The sequence below is a fragment of the Nycticebus coucang genome, chromosome 4 (genome assembly GCF_027406575.1).
Source record: "Nycticebus coucang isolate mNycCou1 chromosome 4, mNycCou1.pri, whole genome shotgun sequence".
Taxonomy (NCBI): Eukaryota; Metazoa; Chordata; class Mammalia; order Primates; family Lorisidae; genus Nycticebus; species Nycticebus coucang.
Genome location: NC_069783.1, coordinates 22,177,864 through 22,200,482, shown reverse-complemented (window position 1 = coordinate 22,200,482; position 22,619 = coordinate 22,177,864). Strand labels below are relative to the sequence as shown.

The following is a 22,619-nucleotide window of genomic DNA, read 5'->3' as shown; positions in this document are numbered from 1 at the left end:
CCTCCATATGATATATTCTAAGATACGATATTTTTGGATCATAGGGAAATAACATTTAAAATTTCAGTATATCCATCAGCTTCCTGCAGCAGTAAGTGAAGATGGCGTGGAGGACAGAGATGTGCAAGATGAACCGGATGAGTTTTTGTTCATTTAAAAAAAAATTTTTTTTCAGTATATCTTGCCAAATTACTGTGTACTTTAACCATTTCTGGTCTACCAAAGCTTGGTACTTTGAGGACTCAAAAATGAAAACTTGTCTATATATTGGAAAAAGCTTTATCAATGTCTAATAACTATATAGTACTATAAAATTATGTGAGACTGAGGGATATCCTTTTAAATTGGTTACCAGTGGTGGCGAGAACATTAATTTACTTTTCTTCATTCTTTATTCCTCTAGGGGCTGTTTGTTTTATGGTCCCCCAGGCACTGGTAAAACCTTGGTTGCCAGGGCTTTAGCTAATGAATGCAGTCAAGGAGACAAAAAAGTGGCTTTTTTTATGCGAAAAGGAGCAGATTGCTTGAGCAAATGGGTTGGTGAATCTGAAAGGCAACTTAGACTTCTTTTTGATCAGGTAAGAGAAATCAGCTAGTTGGAGACTATCTTCTTTAACATATTTAATACATTTAATCTGAAAATACAAATTGTTTATGAGGAGACATAAACATTATTCAGTATACTAAATTATGATCAATAATCTGAAATTGTATACTTAAGAGTATTTGACAGCAGTCTTATTAATATCTTTTTTTTTTCTTTTTTTGAGACAGAGTCTCATTTTCTTGCACTGGTGGAGTGCTGTGATGTCATAGCTCACAGCAACCTCCAACTCTTGGGCTCAAATGATCCTCTTGCCTCAGCCTCCCAAGAAGCTAGGACTAAACAAAAGTCGTCGTTTTGTTTGTTTGTTTGTTTGTTTTTTGAGACAGAGTCTCACTGTGTTGCCCTTGGTAGAATGCCGTGGCATCACAGCTCACAACAACCTCCAACTCTTGGGCTTAAGCCATTCTCTTGCCTCAGCCTCTGAAGTAGCTGGGACTACAGGCGCCTGCCACAATTCCTGGCTATTTTCTGGGTACATTTGTCATTGTTGTTTAACAGGCCTGGGCTGGGTTTGAACCTGCCAGCCTCAGTGTATGTGGTCAGCGTACTACTCACTGAGCTACGGGCACCATGCCATTACAGTCATTTAGAATGTTTATAATCATTCATAAAATATTTATTGAGATGGCTTTCAGTAATATAATAGTATGTTAGGTGTTTTTGAGAACCCCAGATATAACACCTACCTAAATTGTTAGATTAGAATTTAATTGAAGAGGGTGGCGCCTGTGGCTTAGTGAGTAGGGCACCAGCCCCATATACCGAGAGTGGCGGGTTTGAATCTGGCCCCGTCCAAACTGCAACAAAAAAATAGCTGGGCATTGTGGCAGGCGCCTGTAGTCCCAGCTACTCCAGAGGCTGCGGCAAGAAAATTGCCTAAGCCAAGAGCTGGAGGTTGCTGTGAGCTGTGACAGCACAGCACTCTAGTGAAGGTGATAAAGTGAGACATTTTCTCTTAAAAAAAAAAAAAAAGAATTGAAAAACTAAAACATGGGCTTGGTGCCTGTGGCTCAAGTGGCTAAGGTGCCAGCCACATACACCTGAGCTAGCAGGTTCGAATCTAGCCCGGGGCCGCCAAAACAACAATGATGGCTGCAACCAAAAGAGAAAAAAAATAGCCAGGCTTTGTGGCAGGCGCCTGTAGTCCCAGCTACTTGGGAGGCAGAGGCAGGAGAATCACTTGAGCCCAGGAATCGAAGGTTGCTGTGAGCTGTGATGCCATAGCAGCCCAGTGTGACAGCTTGAGGCTCTGTCTCCAAAAAAAAAAAAACACCCCAGAAAACAAACAAACAAAAAACTGGAACATGCATAATTATCTGTGCAAGAAATCTGACAAAGAAGGGCTGTTCATTTTCATAAATTGTAAATATACATAAATTCAGAAATAAGTGCTTTTAAAGGGCAGAGTGAGATTAGTAAATATCATGTAGGATATCTCTCCTACTTATTTGTAACAGTAACTTTAAAAATATTATTTCAACGGCTGGGTTAGGGTGGCTCACACTTTATAATCCCAGCATTTTGACAGAGTGAAGCAAGGGATTGCCTGAGGCCAGGAGTTGAGACCAGCTTGGGACAATATAGCAAAATCCTGTCTGTACCCCCCACCTCCATTCCTATATCTTACAGTATACCTGATGTAAATTCTCTTTGATTGATTGAGGTAATGAAGGAAGTCATTTATATTTGGTACTGTAACTTGTATTTGATTATGTCTGAGGAAATTCACAGGACATAAAAAATGCTTTCAACAAGCATTTATTGAACAGCATTACTTAATCGGTGTGTATGAAAGTCCTGTATAGGGGCGGCGCCTGTGGCTCAGTGAGTAGGGCACCGGCCCCATATGCCAAGGGTGGTGGGTTTAAACCCGGCCCCAGCCAAACTGCAACAACAAAAAAATAGCCAGGCGTTGTGGCGGGCGCCTGTAGTCCCAGCTGCTCAGGAGGCTGAGGCAAGAGAATCACATAAGCCCAAGAGCTGGAGGTTGCTGTGAGCCGTGTGACGCCACGGCACTCTACCGAGGGTGGTAAAGTGAGACTCTGTCTCTACAAAAAAAAAAAAAAAAAAAAGAAAGTCCTGTATAATTGGTAAAGCACATCAATTATTATTATTTTTAGAGACTTTGTCACCCTTAGAGTGCTATGATGTCACAGCTCACAGCAACCTCCAACTCCTGGGCTTAGGTGATTCTCTTGCCTTAGCCTTCCGAGTAGTTGAGACTATGGTTGCCCACCACAATACCCGGCTATTTTTTTTGTTGTTGCAGTTTTCATTGTTGTTTAGCTGGCCTGGATGGAGTTCGAACCTACCAGTCTCAGTGTATGTGGCTGGCACTGGAACCACTGCGGTATGGGCGCCGAGCCAGCAGTTATTTTAAAGTTATTAGTAATCAAAAACTTTTATGTTTTAGATAATGTATTTAGAAATAGGAATAGAGGCTGAGTGTGGTGATTTATGCCTGTAATCCTAGCAATCTAGGCGGCTGAGGTGGGTGGATTGCTTGAGTTCAGGAGTTTGAGACCAGTTTGAGCAAGAGTGAGACCCCCATCTCCACTAAAAATAGAAAAACTAATAGCCGGGAAAATAGAAAAAACTAAATAGAAAGAACTAAAAAAAAAAAAAAAAAATAGAAAAACTAATAGTGGGTGCCTGTAGTCCTGGCTACTTGGAAGGCTGAGGCAACTGTGAGCTATGACACCGTAGCATTCTACCAAGGATGACAAAGTAAGTGAGACTCTGTTTCAAAGAAACTAGCAAAAGGAAATTGGTGCCTGTAGCTCAGTTGGTAGGGTGCCAGCCATATACACTGGAGCTGGCGGGCTTGACTCCAGCCTGGGCCTGCCTAACAGCAGTGACAACTACAACCAAAAAATAGCCACCTATTTGAACTTGCCACCTCCGGTATATGGGGCCGGCACTCTACTCCTTGAGCCACAGGTACCGCCCCAGCTATTTGTTTCATGTATATACGAATAATTATCAAATCTTTTCTCTAATTTTATAATTCTAGTTCTTTTAGTGTTTTTTTACAAATCCACATTTTGTGGTTGAATTGTCCTTCATTTCAAATCATTAGAAAACACTGAAGTTTCATACGTATTACTGGAATATCAATCTGGGAGGAATGGAAAATTCGTGTCCATTGCTTAGTAAGCTGACCTTCCTGTGAACTAAGAGTTTACTTTAAAGTAATTTTGAAACATAAATTATATTATGTTGAGTAAATCATGTGATAAACTTTTCATTTGTAATCTAATACTCATTCACCTTAAATCAAATTACATCCCTCCTTAGATTTAATATATAAATGAGAAAAATGACACTGTGAAACTACCAGAAGAAAATGGGAGAAGTTTGTTTATAACCTCAGAGTAGGGATGATCTGATTAGGGAAGAAAAGATCCAATACTTACTTTTGTTTTTTAAAAAGAGACAAGGATTTACCCTATTGCTGAGTTTAGAGTGTATTGGTGTCATCAAAGATCACTATTACCTTGAACTCTTGGGCTTCACCAGTCCTTCTGCTTCAGCCTCCCAAGTAGGTGGGTCTACTGTGCATGCCACCTCTCCTGGCACGCGCTCTCTCTCTCTCTACATATATATATATATATATTTTTTTTTATTTTTTTATTTTTTGTAGAGATAGAGTCTTGCTATGTTGCCCAAGCTGACTTTTTGAACTCCTGGCCTCAAGTGATACTCTAGCCTTGGTCTCCCACAGTGCTAGGATTACAGGAGAGAGCCACATGCATGGCCAATTTTTTTTTATGATTCTAAGTGGCCACAAAATACATATCTTAGTTTATTTTGTGCTGTTTCCTTTCATTGAAAAAAGGGCTAATCTTTAAAATAAATAGCACCTAGAATTCAGTAAGCAAAAGACCCGCCACAATGCCCTGCTTTGATGCCTGGCTATTTTTAGGGATGGGATCTCGCTTTTGCTCAGTTTGGTCTGGAACTCCTGCGTTCAAGTTATCTACCTGCCTTGGTCTCCCAGAGCACTAGAGTTACAGGTGTGAGCCATTGCTCCTGGCTAAGATATATTGTTATATAAAAAAGACTGTTATATGATGAATGGAACGTGTATAATGTGCTGTTATTTGTGTTTAAAAATACACTTTCATTTGTGTGTCTAAATATGTTTGGAAGAATAAATAAACTAAAAACAGTAGTTGTTTACTGGGAGGAGACCTTGTTGTTGGAGATGGGGCTGGTGAGATTTCCTTTTTACTATGTTCTCTTTCATACCTGCTGCATGTTGTATGATTTGCTTATATATCCTATTATAATATATAATAAAGAATGAAAGTGAAATAATAAATAACATTTGTTTTGTTTTTACTAGGCATATTTGATGAGACCTTCTATAATATTTTTTGATGAAATAGATGGATTAGCTCCAGTTCGCTCTAGCAGACAAGATCAGATCCACAGGTAATTTTTCCTAATCTGATTATGTTGGGTTCTTTTTACTCATTGACACAGAGCCTTTTGGCCAAAAGAATTTTAAAATGTATCCAGCACTGGTAAGCAACACTTCTTTCACTTAGCACAGTGGTCAGCAAACCACAGCATGTGGTCTAGATCTCACCCTCTGCTTGTTTTTGTAAAGAACTTACATTGGAACAGAGTTATGTTCATTCTAAAGCATTGTCTGTGCTTGCTTTTTTGCCACAACTGAAAAGTTGAGTAGTTGTGACAGAGAGACCATGTGGCTTGCAAAGATTGAAGTTAAATACTGATGTGGCTTAATGTTTTGAATAATGTTTTTAAATTTTATTTTATAAATAAAATTTATTTTATTTATGCTAATATTTCATTCTTTTTCATTCCTCAGTAGTAGTCTTTGGTATGCATATATGTTTGTGCTGCAGTTTATTTATTTGTTAATGCACCATATGATGTAGATATGTTTTGCTTCTATTTTTGGCTATTGTTATAAAGCTACTACAAGTTGAGCATCCCAAATCTGAAAATCTGAAATGCTCCAAAATTTTTTTTTTTTTGAGACAGAGTCTTAAGCTGCTGCCCTGGGTAGAGTGCTGTGGTGTCATAGCTCATGGTAACCTCCAACTCTTGGGTTTAATTGAGCCTCTTGCTTCAGTTTTTCTGTTTTTTTGGTAGAGATAGGGTCTCGCTTTTGCTCAGGCTAGTTTTGAATTCGTGAGCTCACACAGTCAAACCACCTCAACCTCCCAGAGTGCTAGGATTACAGGCCTAAGCTACTGCGCCCAGCTGTTCCAAGACCTTTTGAGAGTTGACATGATGCTCAAAGGAAATGTTTATTGGCGAATTTCATCGCCAATTTTAGATTTTTAGATTTAAGAAACTCCACTAGTAGGTATAATGCAAATATTTTAAAATCTGGAAACATCCCCAAATCTGAAACACTTTTGATTCCAAGCATTTTGGATAAGGGATACTCAGCTTATACGAACACTTTTATACATGTTTTTGTGTGAACACATTTTTCTTTCTGTTGGGTAAATAACAAAGGGGGATGAATTTCTAGGTCCTATGGTAAATGTTTATTTAAATTTATAAGGTAACACTGTACTCTTTTTCAAAGTGGTTGTACCATTTTATGTTCTTAATAATGTATGATTTGAGTTGCTTCTCATCCTTGTCAACGCTTGGCATTGTTACCTCTCTTTACTTTATTGTAATGGGTATATTTTAGTGGATTTTAATTTGCATATTCTGTTAATAAATATTGAGCATCTTTGTATGTGCCTGCTGCCCATTTGTATTTTTTGTTTTTGGTGAGGTATCTGTTAAAATAATTTTTTCTTTCTTAAAAAAGAAATCACATTGTGTGGTTTATTGTGTTGAAATTTTTATATACTTTCAACACAAGCCCTTTGTTGGATCTGTGTTTTGAAAAAATTTTAGTAGCTGGTTGTTGTGGCGGGTGCCTGTTGCCCTAGCTACTTGGGAGGCTGAGGCAGGAGAATCACTTAAGCTCCAGAATGTGAGGTTGCTGTGAGCTATGCTGCTACGGCAGTCTACAGAGGGTGACATAGTGACACTGTCAAAACAAAAAGGGGGGAGGGGTGGCACCTGTGGCTCAGTGAGTAGGGCTTCAGCCCTATATACAGTGAGTGGTGGGTTCAAACCCGGCCCTGGTCAAACTGCCTCAGCCTCCCGAGTAGCTGGGACTATAGGCGCCCGCCACAATGCCCAGCTATTTTTTTGTTGTAGCTTGGCTGGGGCTGGGTTTGAACCTACCACCCGTAGTATATGTGGCTAGAGCCCTAGTCACTGAGCTATAGGTGCTGCCCAACTGTAGGTTTCTCACAGGTGCTTTTTTTTTTTTTTTGGTAGAGACAGAGTCTTACTTTATCGCCCTTTGTAGAGTGCTGTGGCGTCACACAGCTCATAGCAACCTCCAACTCCTGGGTTTAGGAGATTCTCTTGTCGCAGTCTCCCAAGTAGCTGTAAAAGGCGCGATAGGTGCCTTTTATCAGATTGAGGAATTTCCAAAATATTCCTGATTTGCTTTGATAATTTATTTTAATTTGGTAGAGTATTAAACTTTGTAATGTGCTTTTTTCCCTGCATCTCTTGAGGTGATGCCTTTTCTCCTGTGTTCTGTTAATATGGAGCATTAATTTTGATTTAATTTTAGATGTTAAATTAACTTTGCATTCTTAGAATAAGCTCTACTTGCTCATGATATATTATCCTTTTAAAAAATTGTTGGATTCTATTCGACAATTGTTCTTGTTTGTTTGTTTTTGAGACAGAGTCTCAGTATGTGGCCCTGGGTAGAGTGCTGTAGCGTCACAGCTCACAGCAACCTCCAAATCCTCGGCTCAAGCGATTCTCCTGCCTCTGCCTCCCAAGTAGCTGGGATTACAGGCGCCTGCCACAACGCCCAGCTATTTTTTTGGTTGCAGCCATCATTGTTGTTTGGCGGGCCGGGCTGGATTCTAACCTGCCAGCTCAGGTGTATATGGCTGGCACCCTACTCGCTGAGCTACGGGTGCCGATCCTAAATTTACCATCTTGATTATTACTTGTCCATATGTTACTTGTCCCCATTTACTATTGTTCTGTCTTTTCTTGGATTAGTTGAATATTTTTTATGATTCCATTTTATTTCTTTTGCTGACTTACTAGCCACTGTTTTTGTTTTGCTGTTGTCATTATAACTTTAGGGTTTATAGTATATGTCTTTAACTTACAACCATCTCCCTTCAAGTGATGATATACACTTTCTCATGTAGTATGAGAACCTTAAAATAGTATGCTTGCATTTGTCTTCTCCTGAGGTTTGTGCTATGGTTGTCATGTATTTTATTTTTATATGACAAAACTCTGAAACCTTTAAAGAGATGTAAGTAAAAATTCTTAAATTTTTATACATATAGTTACCATTTCTCGTGTTCTTTATTCTTTTGCAGATGTCCATAATTCCATTTGGTATGATTTTCTTTCTTTTTCTTTTTTTTTTTTTTTGTGGTTTTTGGCCGGGGCTGGGTTTGAACCCGCCACCTCCGGCATATGGGACCAGTGCCCTACTCCTTGAGCCACAGGTGCCACCCCATTTGGTATGATTTTCTTTTCTTTCTTTCTTTTTTTTTTTTTTTTTGTGGTTTTTGGCCTGGGCTGGGTTTGAACCCACCACCTCCGGCATATGGGACCAGCGCCCTACTCCTTGAGCCACAGGCGCCGCCTGGTATGATTTTCTTTCAGCCTACATTTCTTACAGTGTGGGTCTATAAGTGATATTTTTTTCAGCTTTTCTATATCTGAAAATGCCTTTAACTTTTTAAAAGTAAAGCTATATTGAGTTTATCTTATAAAATTTACCCATTTCAAATGTATAATTTGATGATTTTTAGAGTAATTCTACTGATAGTTGTACAACTATCAGTATAAATCAATTTTGGAGCGTTCTTCCTCCTGTAATAAGATCCAGCATGCCCATTTACAGTAAATCCCTATTCCTAACCCCAGTGAACCACTAATCTAATCTTTGTTTCTGTAAATTTCTGCCTTCTAGACATTTTGTATAAATGTAATCATGTGATACGTGGTTTCTGTATCTGGCTTCTTGTGCTGAGTATAATGGCTTTGAGGGGGCATCTTTGATGTAACATGTGTTAGTATTTTGTTGATTTTATTTCAGAACAACATTCTATTGTATGAATATAGCACACATTGGATGAGCATTTTGGCTGGTTTCAGTTTGGTATATACTGTCTAATGCTGCTGGGAACATTCAGTGCAAATTTTTGGGATATATATTTTCATCCCTCCTGGGTAGAGATAAATTGCTAGGCAGGATGGTAGTTTTGTGTTTAACTTTTTGAGAAACTTACCCTTATTTTTTTTTGGACAGAGTCTCACTTCGTTGTCCTGGGTAGAGTGCTGTGGTGTCATACCTCATAGCAACCTCATACTCTTGGGCTCCAGAGATCCTTTTTGCCTGATCCTCCTGAGCAGCTGGGGCTATAAGCACCTACCACAATGCCTGGCTGGTTTTTTTGTTTTTAGTAGACACAGCGTCTCCAACTTGTGAGCTCAGGCAATCCACCTGCCTTGGCCTCCCAGAGTTCTGGGATTACAGGCAACACCCACTGCGTCCAGCCAACCGTTTTTTTTTTTTTAGAGACATGGTTTCACTTTGGTTTAGGCTGGTCTGGAACCTGTGAGCTCAGTTAGTCCACCCGCCTCGGCCTCCCAGAGTGCTAGGATTACAGGCGTGAGCCATCGCGCCCGGCCTCAACTTTTCTTTTCGAAGAATATTTTATCTGGGGATAGAGTTTCAAGTTAACATTTTTTTTTTCCCAGTACTTAAATATATTGGTCTTCTGTCTTCTCATTTGTATTGTTTCACTATGAATTCTGTTATCTCCAGTTTTGTTCCTTTATTATGTATGTTTTTTCCTCTGGCTCCTTTTATTTATTTTTATTTTCTTTTGAAAAAAGAAAAATTTATTTTATTTTATTTTGAAAAGACTTTTTTGAAAAAAAGTCTTACTCTGTTGCCCACACTAGAGTGCTATGGTATCATCATAACACTGCAATCTCAAACTCCTGGGATCAAACAATCCTCCTGCCTCAGTCTCCCAAGTAGCTGAGACTACAAGTACCTGCCACAGCATCAGGATAATTTTTCTATTTTTGATAGAGACAGGGTATCTCTTTTGCTCAAGCAATCCACCAGCCTCAAAGTGGTAGGATTACAGGCATGAGCCATCATGCCCACCCCCTCTGGCTATTTTCATTGTTTCTACCCACTCTTTCTCTAGTTTTGTGCAATTTATTTAATAATGTGTCATGGTAAAGTTTTCTCTCCCATTTTTTCTGTTGTTCTTAGGTAGAGCTTCTTGGATATGTGAATTTATAGTTTTCATCAAAATTGTAAATTTTTTTGCCATTATGTTTTCAATATATTTTCTGCCCTCTCTGCTCTACCTCTTCTCTCTTTTTAGACCTTTATTTAAACTTAGGTTAGGTTCCACAGTTCACTGATACTTTTCCTTTATACTATCTTCTCTGTTTCATTTTGAATAGTTTTTATTGCTGTGTTTTCTAGTTCACTAATCTTTCATTTCCTAATGTCTAATTTGTTATATATATTTTTCTTGTTTATGTTTTCACAGGTATATGGAACTTTTCAACATATAATACCTACTTGAATGCCTTTGCCTATTCTAAAATCTTAATTCTGTGTTGGTGTTAGTGTATTGATTTTTTTTTTCTATTATGGACTGAGTTACGTGGCAATTTTCACTGGAGGCCAGATGTGAATTTTATGTTTTTGGGTACTAGGTATGTTACTATAAATAGATGGTTTTGAAGTTTTTTTTTTTTTTTTCTGAGACACAGTTAACTTACTTGAAAACTTCGAATAGTTCTCAATCTAGGGCTACTGATGCTGTATCCGGTATAGGCATACAGATGGCATGACCTGTGAATCAGGAGGTTTACAGTCTGGCTAGTAGGAACTAGAACAATTCCAGGTTCTCTCTGAGTGTCTAGTACTGTTATCTTTAGTTCTTCTGGGTGTTGTTACTATCCAAGCCTTGGGTAGTTTTATCACATGAATGCACTTTATCAGTACTTACCTGAAGACTTGAGGGGTTCTGTGCATGTTTTTCGAGTTTTTTCTCTGTGTAACAGTCTCCTCTCTGGAACTCTTTGCTTTGAACTCTAGTCATCTTGGTCTCCTTGGAATTTCAGCTCTGGCTTTTCCACTTAGGGAGTCAGCTGATCCCTGCCAGTATTCCATCTCCCTGTATGGCAGCCTTGAAGTGGGAAGGCATTAATTGGATTGTTCTTTCTGTGTGTAGTAATACTTGGGTTCTTACTCTCTCTCTCTCTTTTTTTTTTTTTTTTTTTGAGACAGAGTCTCGCTATGTTGCCCTTGGTAGAGTGTTGTGGCATCATAGCTCACAGTAACCTTAAACTCTTGGGCTTAAGCGATTCTCTTGCCTCAGCCTCCCAAGTAGCTGGGAGTACAGGCGCCCACCACAACCCCTGGCTGTTTTTTTGTTGTAGTTGTCATTGTTGTTTGGCAAGCCTGGGCCAGGTTCGAATCTGCCAGCCTCAGGTGTATATGGCCTGCACCCTAGCCGCTAAGCTGTAGGCACCGAGCCTTGGGTTTTCTCTTGTTGCTATAAATACAGTAGAACTTCTATAAATTGATCACCCAAGGGACTGTAACAAACTGGCCAGCATACATACATACTGTAACAAACTGGCCAGAACTTCTGTAAATTGATCACCCAAGGGACTGTTACAAATTGGCCAGCATACAGAGGTGGTCATCATAATGAACTGGGCTTGCTGTACTGATAAGTACATATGGTGCATGTTCAATCCGTGAAAATTAGGTCAACTAAAGAAGGTGGTTGATGTAAGGAGGTGGACAACTATGAAGATTCTACTGTATTTGCTCTATGACTTTGGTCATTAACAGTTTAGCTGCGATATGCCTTAGTGTGTCGATCTTCGTATTTATTGTACTGTTTTTTATTTTCTTGGCAGTCTACATATACTTCTTCTTTTAGTCTTTTTCACTTTTCACTTAGATAATTTTTATTCATCTGTCTTTAGTCACCTTTTGCTTACTTTTCATGTTGTCATGTTTATTTTGATCTTATGTCTATTCATCACATTTTTTAAATTTCAAAAAGATAATTTTTGGTTCTAGGATCTACATTTAATTATCTTTCATTATTTCTATTTTTCCAATGTGGTTGTTATGCCTTTAAGAATGTTTTATTTTGCTTCATTGAGCTTAGTTACAATAGTCCCTTCAAATTTCTCCTTTGTTCGTGTCAACATCTGGTTTCTCTCATTGTTAGGCCTGCTTGAGTTTCTTTGCTCTTGAGAATGTCTTCCTTGCTTTGGTTATTCATTTGGTGGGTAATATCTGAATCGTGTCCTGGATATTGTTATTGTTAGCTTATAGAGACTCTGGTTTCAATTATTATTTTTTTAGGAGTTATATTTCCTTTAAGATAGCATATAATTTTCTGGGTTAGGCCTGAAATACAAACTGTGTTTCTTGACTGGCAGCTTTGATCGCCTTTTAGACCTTTTTTGTCTTTAGCTTGTTCCTTTGAGTCTACTGTATGCTTTTGTTGTAAGGGATGCCCTATAGTTGTAGGTAGATTAACAGTTTGGAGACGTCCTTACTAGCTCTTGTCCTTGTATGATCCCCCTCATTCTTTGATTTTAATAACTTTCTTTCTTTCTTTCTTTTTTTTTTTTTTTTTTAAGAGACAGAGTCTCACTTTGTCGCCCTCGGTAGAGTGCCATGGCGTCACACCTCACAGCAACCTCCAGCTCTTGGGCTTAAGTGATTCTCTTGCCTCAGCCTTCCAAGTAGCTGGGACTACAGGCTCTCGCCACAACGCCTGGCTATTTTTTTGTGGCAGTTTGGCCGGGGCCAGGTTTGAACCCACCATCCTTGGTATATGGGGCCAGCACCCTACTCACTGAGCCACAGGCGCCACCCAATGTTAATAACTTTCTACCTTCTCTTTTCTGGACTTTCATGCTGGGAAGTTACCCCCTCCTCCAATACCATAATCTTTTTCTCTCCCTCACTGCAGTTAGTCCCACTAAAAGCCAGAGAGAAGAAAACTTACTACCCCTTTTCTGAGTGACCGTAAACTCCCACCATAATTCATCTGTCTCTGGTTTACTCACTAGAACCATGAAATATTTGCTTAGGTATTATCATGTGTAGATTTTGTAGTTGTTCTCTTCGGGGTAGTCTGGTAGGGTCTTCATCATACCTGGAAGTGGAAGTCTTGAGTACCAATTTTGAAAGTTTTAATTTCTAGAGTAATCACTAATGGAATAGAAATATAGTGTGTAGTTTCTGAACTATTAGCAAGGAAAATAGAATAATTTAATACAGTCAACCCAAAAGCAATCAACAAGAAGGGGGGAAATCATAGAACCAATGGGAAAAATGGCCAAAAAATGTAATTGTAGGTTTAAACCCAAATATATCAATGATTACATAAAAGATAAGGGGCATAGATGTTCTTAATAAATGAGAAAGATTGTCGGGCTTTTACAAAACAAAACTCCATTTTATTTGTAAGAGATACATGTACACATAAGGATATAGAAAGTGTCAAAGTAAAGTGGTGGGGGGGAAAGCAGCACAAACTGAAATATTTATAGCAGCATTACTCATAATAGTCAGAAAGTAGACAGAACCCAAATGTCCATCAGCTGGTGAATATGGCTAAATGAATGTGGTATATTCTCTGGCCATACAATGGAATGTTATTCAGCTCTAAAATAGAATGAACTCTTTTTTTTTTTTTTTTTTTTTTTGAGACAGAGTCTTACTATGTTGCCCTCAGTAGAGTGCTATGGTATCACAGCTCACAGCAACCTCAAACTCTTGTGCTTAAGCAGTTCTCTTGCCTCAGCTTCCTGGGTGACCGAGACTACAGGCGCCCACCACAATGCCTGCCTGTTTTTTGTTTGCAGTTGTCATTATTGTTTTAGCAGATCCGTGCCAAGCTCAAACCCACCAGCTTCAGCGTATGTGGTTGGCATCCTACTCACTGAGCTATGGGCGCTGAGCCAGCTGTTCTTTTGTTATTGTTGTCATTCTTGTTTAGCAGTCCCTTGCTAGCTTCGAATCCACCAGCCCCGGTGCTTGTGGCCAGTGCCCTAACCACTGAGCTACAGGCGCTGAGCCCAGAATGAAATTCTGATGCATGTTTTACCATGGATGAATGTTGAAGACTTTATGCTACATGAATTAAGCTAGACACAAAAGGCCTCAGTGGAAATTCGCCACAACAAGACCAACTCTACAGGAAATACTTCAGCCTGTTCTACACACTGACCATCACAGTGGATCAACAGCAAAGTAAGAACTCAGGAATTAAAGGACAGAACTTAACTTCCATACTGATGCCAAAAAGATAAAAAGATAAAAGATAAGCAATGTAGTCTCGCAAAATAAGATGAATAGAACACTACCATACTTATCAATTATCTCAATAAATGTTAATGTCTTGAATTCCCCACTGAAGAGGCATAGATTGACTGACTAGATTAAAAAACACAAGTCATCCATTTGCTATTTGCAGGAAACACACCTAGCTTCAAAAGACAAAACTCTGAGTTAAGGGTTGGAAGACAATTTTTCAGGCAAACGGAATTCAGAAGAAAATACGAGTCGCAATCTTATTTTTAGATACATGTGGATTTAAAGCAACTAAAGTCAAAAAAGATAAAGATGGTCAATTTATATTGGTCAAGGGAAAAACACAACAAGAAGATGTTTCAATTCTAAATATTTATGCACCTAATTTAAATGCTGCCAGATTCTTGAAACAGACCTTATTCAGTTTGAACAATATGATATCCTATAACACCATAATAACAGGGGACTTTAACACTCCTCTTACAGAGCTGGACAGAACCTCTAAACAGAAGTTAAACAAAGATATAAGGGACTTAAATGAGACTCTAGAACAACTGTGCTTGATAGATGCATATAGAATACTCAATCCCAAAGATAAAGATTATACATTCTTCTCATCACCCCATGGAACATTCTCCAAAATTGATCATATCCTAGGACATAAAACAAACCTCAACAGAATCAAAAGAATTGAAATTTTACCTTGTATCTTCTCAGACCACAAGTCACTAAAGGTGGAACTCAACTCCAACAAAAACGTTTGTTCAACCTCACACAAAGGCATGGAAATTAAACAACCTTCTGTTGAATGACAGTTGGGTGCAGGAAGAAATTAAACAGGAAATCACTAACTTCCTTGAGCATAACAACAACAATGACACAAGCTACCAAAACCTATGGGATACTGTTTTGAGAAGAAAATTTATTGCTTTAGATGCCTACATTTGAAAAACAGAGAGCGCATCAACAAACTCACAAGCCATCTTATGCAATTGGAAAAAGAAGAACAATCTGAGCCTAAACCCAGTAGAAGAAAAGAAATCTCCAAAATTAAATCAGAGATCAATGAAATTGAAAACAAAAGAATCATTCAGAAAATTAATGAAACAAAGAGTTGGTTTTTTGAAAAAATAAATAAAATAGATAAACCATTGGCCAGACTAACGAGAAATAGAAAAGTAAAATCTCTAGTAACCTCAATCAGAAATGATAAAGGGGAAATAACAACTGATGCCACAGATACACAAAACATTATCTCTGAATACTACCAGAAATTCTATGCCCAGAAATTTGACAATGTCAAGGAAATGGATCAATATTTGGAATCACACCCTCTCCCTAGACTTAGCCAGGAAGAAATAGAGCTTCTAAACAGACCAATTTCATGTACTGAGATTAAAGAAACAATTAAAAAGCTTCCAACAAAAAAATGCCCTGGTCCAGATGTCTTCACACCAGAATTCTATCAAACCTTCAAGGAAGAGCTTATTCCTGTACTGCAAAAATTATTCCAAAAAATTGAGGAGGAAAGAATCTTCCCCAACACGTTCTACTAAGCAAACATCACCCTGATACCTAAACCAGGGAAAGACCCAACTTAAAAGGAGAATTTCAGACCAATTTCATTAATGAATATAGATGCAAAAATTCTCAACAAAATCCTAGCCAATAGATTACAGCTTATCATCAAAAAAGTCACACATCATGATCAAGTAGGTTTCATTCCAGGGATGCAAGGCTGGTTTAACATACCCAAGTCCATAAATGCTGTCCACCATATTAACAGAAGCAAAAATAAAGACCAAAATCCAGCATCCTTTTCTAATTAGAACACTGAAAAGTATAGGCATAGGTGGCACATTTCTGAAACTGTTTGAAGCTATCTATGACAAACCCACAGCTAATATTTTATTGAATGGAGTAAAACTGAAAGCTTTTCCTCTTAGAACTGGAACCAGACTAGGTTGTCCTCTGTCACCATTACTTTTCAACATAGTGCTGGAAGTTCTAGCCGATACAATTAGGCAAGACAAGGAAATAAAGGGCATCCAAATGGGAGCAGAGGAGGTCAAACTCTCCTTCTTTGCTGACGACATGATCTTATACTGAAAGAACTCCAAAGACTCAACCACAAGACTCCTGGAAGTCATCAAAAAATACAGTAATGTCTCAGGATATAAAATCAAGGTCCACAAATCAGTTGCCTTTGTATACGCTAATAACAGTCAAGATGATAGGCTAATTAAGGACACAACTCCCTTCACTGTAGCTTCAAAGAAAATGAAATACCTAGGAATATACCTAACAAAGGAGGTGAAGGACCTCTATAAAGAAAATTATATGAAATCCTCAGAAAGGGAATAGCAGAGGATATTAGCAAATGGGAGAGCATACCATGCTCATGGCTGGGAAGAATCAAACATTGTTAAAATGTCTGTACTTTCCAAAGCAATCTACCTATTCAATGCCATTCCTATCAAAATACCAATATCGTACTTTCAAGATTTGGAAAAAATGATTCTGTGTTTTGTATGGAACCAGAAAAAAACCCATATAGCTAAGTCAGTTCTTAGTAATAAAAATAAAGCTGGGGGCAATCACCATACCAGATTTTTTTTTTTTTTTTTGTGGTTTTTGGCCGGGGCTGGGTTTGAACCCGGCACCTCCGGCATATGGGACCGGCGCCCTACTCCTTGAGCTACAGGCACCGCCCCACCATACCAGATTTTAGGCTGCACTACAAAGCCATAGTGGTCAAGACAGCATGGTACTGGCACATAAATAGAGACTTAGACATTTAGAATAGAATTGAAAACTAGAAAATTAACATCTTACAACCACCTAATCTTCGATACCTTGAGGGAAAGACTCCCTATTCAATAAATGGTGCTGGGAGAACGGTATATCCACATATAAAAGACTGAAACTGGACCCACACCTTTCTCCACTCACAAAAATTGATTAAGATGGATAAAGGACTTAAATTTAAAGCATGAAACAATAAAAATCCTCAAAGAAAGCATAGGAAAAACACTTTACATCCTTTGTATTAACCTGGATGGAAGTGGAACACATTCTTAGTACAGCATCACAAGAATGGAGAAGCATGAATCCTGTGTACTCAATTTTGATATGAGGACAATTAATGACAATTAAGGACATGGTGGGGATCGGGGAAGGGGAGAGCAGAGAGAGAAAGAAGGAGGGAGGGGCGGTGAAAGGAAGAGCAGAGAGAGGGAAGGAGGGAGTGGGGTGGGGCCTTGGTGTGTGCCACACCTTTTGGGGACAAGGCACGATTGTAGGAGGGACTTTGCCTAACAAATGCAATCAGTGTAACCTGTTTTCTATTACCCTCAATGAATCCCCAACAGTTAAAAAAAAATAAAAAAAAAAAGGCCTCAGTGTATGATTCTATTTATATGAAATGTGCAGAATAGATAAATCCATTAAATGATATAAAATTATATCAAGTAAATATAGAAAGCTGGTGTTGCTATATTAATGTTAGACAAAATAAACCATAAATCAGAGAAGCATTGCTATACATATAAAGGAGAAATTTTTTTTTAAAATTTCAGATTGATACAAGGGTACAAATATTTAGGTTACATTGTTTTCATTTCTGAGGTAAAGTTCAAGTTGTAGTTGAGCACTTTACCCAAGGGGCATGCTGAACACCCTCACATTGTGTACATTGGGTGAGATCCTGCCAATCATTCTCTCTCCTTCTCTTTCCTTCCTCCCTCCGTTCCCTTCCCCCTTGCTAGACTGTACTTGTGTTTTTCTTTTGTGTAGGCTTACAGTTGTTTATACGTTGGTTTCATCTTAGTATCCAGTACATTGGCTACTTTTTCCCCCATTCTTATGATAGTTTACAAAGAAGAATGTGTTTCAACTCCACCCAGGTAAACACAAAAGATAGAAAGTCTTCATTTCTTCTTTCTTCTTCTGGTTGAACAGTAGTACTCCATGGCTTACATATACCAGAGTTTGTTAACCCATTCATGCGTTGATGGGCACTTGGGTTGATTCCACATCTTGACAATTGGGAATTCAGCTGCAGTAAACATTCTAGTGCAGATGTCTTTATGATAAAATGATTTTTTTCAAGAAGAAATCTTACAATGATAAAATGTCAAATTTACTAGAAGATTTAACAGTTCAAAAATCTATAATTCCATAATAACTGTATTTCAAACTATATAAAGCAAAAATTGACAGAACTGCAAGGAAAAAAGAGTCAAATTGGTAATCATCATGGGAGATAACAAGCATCTCTTTCAGTAATTGATAGAGCTAGCTGAACAAAAAAATCAGTTAATGCTCTATAGAAAAATTTGAACAACTACATTCATGAATCTGACCTAGTGGGCATTAGGAGAAATGTAGACTGAACACTGTTTTCAAACACATATAACATTTTTTTTTTTTTTTTGAGACAAGAGTCTTACTGTGTCACCCTTGGCTGTGACGTCACAGCTCACAGTTACCTCAAACTCTTGGGCTTCAGCATTCTCTTGCCTCAACCTCCCAAGTAGCTGGGACTACAGGAGCCCACCACAACATTTTTTTTTTTTTTTTTTTGAGACAGAGTCTCAAGCTGTCACCCTGGGTAGAGTGCTGTGGCATCATAGCTTACAACAACCTCCAACTCTTGGGCTCAAGCGATCCTTTTGCCAAAGTTTTTCTCTTTTTTAGTAGAGACGGGATTTCGCTTTTGCTCAGGCTGGTCTCGAACTCAAGAGCTCAAGCAATCCGCCTGCCGTGGCTTCCCAGAGTGCTAGGATTACAGGCATAAACCACAGCGCCTGGCCTCAAATACATGTACCTCTTATAAAAATGTATTATATATTATGCCTTAAAGTACATTTTAAGTAACTTCCAAAGTTTGGTAATATGCAAAATACAAGAAACAAATAACAAAAAGATAAGCAGGTACTTTTATACGTTCACAAGTACAGCTCTAAAGTCTAAACCTATGTGGTAAAACCCAAAATCATAGCAAATAATATATGAACTGCAAACAATGATATAGTTGTAATCAAGAAAGTCAAAAGTTGATTATTTGAAAAAAAAAAACCTAATAAAATTGGTAAACCTCTGGCTTGATTGATAATGACAAGAAGACACTGATAAGCAATATCAGGAATGCAAATGTGATGTTTTGGTTTGTGCAGTCATTAAAGATTAGTAAGGGGATATAGACCTAAGCTTAATAGGTAAACATATGTTTTAGAAAAACCATTGGGAAAAATATTTATGACTTGTGTATAAATGTTCATAGCAGCTTTTTTTTATTTATTTTTTTTTTGTAGAGAAAGAGTCTCATTTTATGGTCCTCGGTAGAGTGCCGTGGCCTCACACAGCTCACAGCAACCTCCAACTCCTGGGCTCAAGCGATTCTCTTGCCTCAGCCTCCCGAGTAGCTGGGACTACAGGCGCCCGCCACAACACCCAGCTATTTTTTGGTTGCAGTTCAGCCAGGGCCGGGTTTGAACCCACCACCCTCGGTATATGGGGCCGGCGCCTTACCGACTGAGCCACAGGCGCCACCCTAGCCAGACACTTTTTTTTTGGTAGAGACAGAGTCTCACTGTACCGCCCTTGGGTAGAGTGCCGTGGTGTCACATGGGCTCACAGCAACCTCTAACTCTTGGGCTTACGCGATTCTCTTGCTTCAGCCTCCTGAGTAGCTGGGACTACAGGCGAGCAGCTTTTTTTTTATAATAGTTGAAAAGTTAAAACAATTCAAATGGTCTCCAGCAGGTGGATGGATAAACAAATTCTGGTATATTTATATATGTATGTTATTTACTTGGTTATAGAAAGGAATAAACTATTGTTCAACCAATAACATGGATGAATCTCAGAATAATTATACTGAGTGAAAGAGAAGAAAAGAATATCTGTATGATCTCATGAGTGTAAAATTTTAGGTCATTTAAAAGTAACCTGTGGTGATAGAACACAGATCAGTGGTTGCCTGCGGATGAGGTAAAGGAAGCTGGAGAGGGGCAGGAGGGACCTAAGGGCCGTCAGGAGGGGTGTAGTGGTTATGTTACTTATTTTGGTTGTGTTGATGGTTTCACAGGTATAGACATACTTCAAAACTTACTAAAATGTATACGTTAAATATGTGCAGGTTTTGTATGTATACCTTCATAAAACTTGGTTTGAGAAAGTTCATTAGAACCCAGTGTTACATGTGAGCATGGATATAAAAATTTATCACAACCAAACTGATTTTATTTCTAATATATAAGGCTTATTTAACACTAGAGAAGTCCATTAATGTTAATGCATCATACTATATTAGTGAAAAATCATATCATCAAATAGAAATATTGGTAAAATTCATTGTTTACTTCGGTGCAGAGGCTCATGCCTGTAATCCCAGCACTTGGGAGGCCGGGGCAGGTGGATTACCTGAGTTTACAAGTTCAAGACCAACCTGAACCAGAGACCTCATCTGTAAAAAATAGCCAGGTGTTGTGGTAGGTGCCTGTAAGCCCAGCTACTTGGGAAGGTGAGGCAAGAGGATCAATTGAACCCAAGAGTTTGAGGTTGCTGTGAGCTAAGATGCCAAGGCACTCTACCGAGGGTGAGCAAGTAAGACTCTGTCTCAAAAAAAAAAAAAAAATCAGTGTTTACTAATAGGATTCCTCATCTTAGAGATCAAGGAAAAATATAAAGTATTTCCTTAAACATAGTTTTCAAAAAGGGTGGCACCTGTGGCTCAGTGGGTAAGGCACCAGCCCCATATACCAAGGTGGCCGGTTCAAACCCAGCCCTGGCCTAACTGCAACAAAAAATAGCTGGGTGTTGTGGCAGGTGCCCGTAGTCCCAGCTACTCGGGAGGCTGAGACAAGAGAATCACCTAAGCTCAGGAGTTGGAGGTTGCTGTGAGCTGTGTTGCCACAGCACTCTGTCAAGGGTGATAAAGTGAGACTCTGTCTCTAAAAAAAAAAATGATTAAATGGAGAGAGATACCATGTTTTGACCTGGAAGACTTGAGTATTTTAAAATTGTCTTTTCTTCCACATTAATGAATAGATTCATTCAAAATTATAACTTGTTTCGGGGGGGGAACTTGACAAAATGATTCTGAAGTTTATATAGAAATACAAAGGTTTAAGAGTAGTGAATGCTCTGTAGTGGGTCTTTAAACACAAAAGAAAAGAGCAGAATAGTGAAGACTCCTGTGAAGAGAGCAAGGTAGGAGGATTTGCTCTACTGGATATCAAACCCTTTTAGAGTTAAGAAAATTTGATATTGGCCGAATACTAGTCAGATAACCTAATGGAACAGAGCCTACAGCCATAAATAAATCCATACATATATTGGTGGTTGATTTATGATAAAAGAGGCCATGCAGATGCTGTTAGCAAAGGATGAACTTTTAAATAAATAATGTTAAGAAAATTGTATCACTTTTTGGTTGGAGAGAAAAAATTAGATCCCTCTTTATAACACAAAACAATTTCATTTAGATTTTAGTTTTTTTATTTGAAAGGTTAACACATTTAGAAGATAATGTAGGAGAGAGATTTTGGACAGGCAAGTAGGCCTTAAATACCATGTTAAGGAATTTGGGTTTTATTTTCAGCACATTAGGGGTTACTAAAGGATTTTGATTCAGGGGCTGGTCATTCAGACTTTGTGGGGTGGGGAGAGACAGAGTTAGTGCCGTGGCATCGTAGCTCACAGCAACTTCAAACTCTTGGGCTCAAGTGATTCTGTTGCCTCAGCCTCCCAAGTAGCTGGGACTACAGTTGCCTGCCACAGTGCCTGGCAATTTTTAGAGATAGGGTCTCACTCTGGCTCAGGCTGTTCTGAAACTCCTGAGCTCAGGCAATCCACCTGCTTCAGCTTCCCAAGTGCTAGGATTGCAGGCGTGAGAATGATTTCTTTAACATGTTGAGCATATTGGAAAAGTTATTTCAGGTAGGTATTAGCAGTAAGAATAAAGGAATAGAAATGGGAACAGTTGGAAAACATTAAAAAGAACACTGTTACTAGAACTATGGTTTCTGTATAATTAGACATGAAACTTTTTTTCTCTTTTTTTTTTTTTTTGCAGTTTTTGGCCGGGGCCGGGTTTGAACCCGCCACCTCCGGTATATGGGGCTGGCGCCCTACTCCTTGAGCCACAGGCGCCACCCAACAGGAAACATTTTTATTCACAAATGTGTAAGTCGTAGCTTTAAAAACTAAAATGCACAAAATAATTTTGAGTCGAGCTTAAAATGGTACCCATCCTAAAGAAATTATCTAAAAGTATAATAGTAATGCAAATGTAATAGAATAGAAACATCATATAAATTTCTAGATATAAAACCACACTCAGGATTATTGCTATCTGTTAAAAACAGATTACAGAATATTTTAATCACCCTGGAAACCTTGTACCCTTTAATTAATTAATTAATTAATTAATTAATTAATTTTTTTGAGATAGAGTCTCATCAGGTCACCCTGGGGTTGAGTGCTGTGGTATCATAGCTCATAGTAACCTCAAACTCTGGGGCTCAAGTGATCCTCTTGTCTCAGACTCCCGAGTAGCTGGGACTACAGGTGCCTGCCATGATG

General features: G+C 38.6%; 1 protein-coding gene across 3 annotated transcripts in view; it reads left to right on the top strand.

The window, feature by feature from the left end:
* The window catches only part of ATAD2B (ATPase family AAA domain containing 2B), a 176,979-nt gene that overhangs the window by 62,018 nt on the left and 92,342 nt on the right, over positions 1–22,619 (top strand). For all 3 annotated transcript variants that reach the window (XM_053588597.1, XM_053588596.1, XM_053588598.1), the window contains 2 exons: positions 404–578; positions 4,956–5,044. In XM_053588597.1, coding sequence (XP_053444572.1) covers positions 404–578; positions 4,956–5,044 — 264 coding nt within the window. The remainder of the gene's footprint in view (positions 1–403; positions 579–4,955; positions 5,045–22,619) is intronic.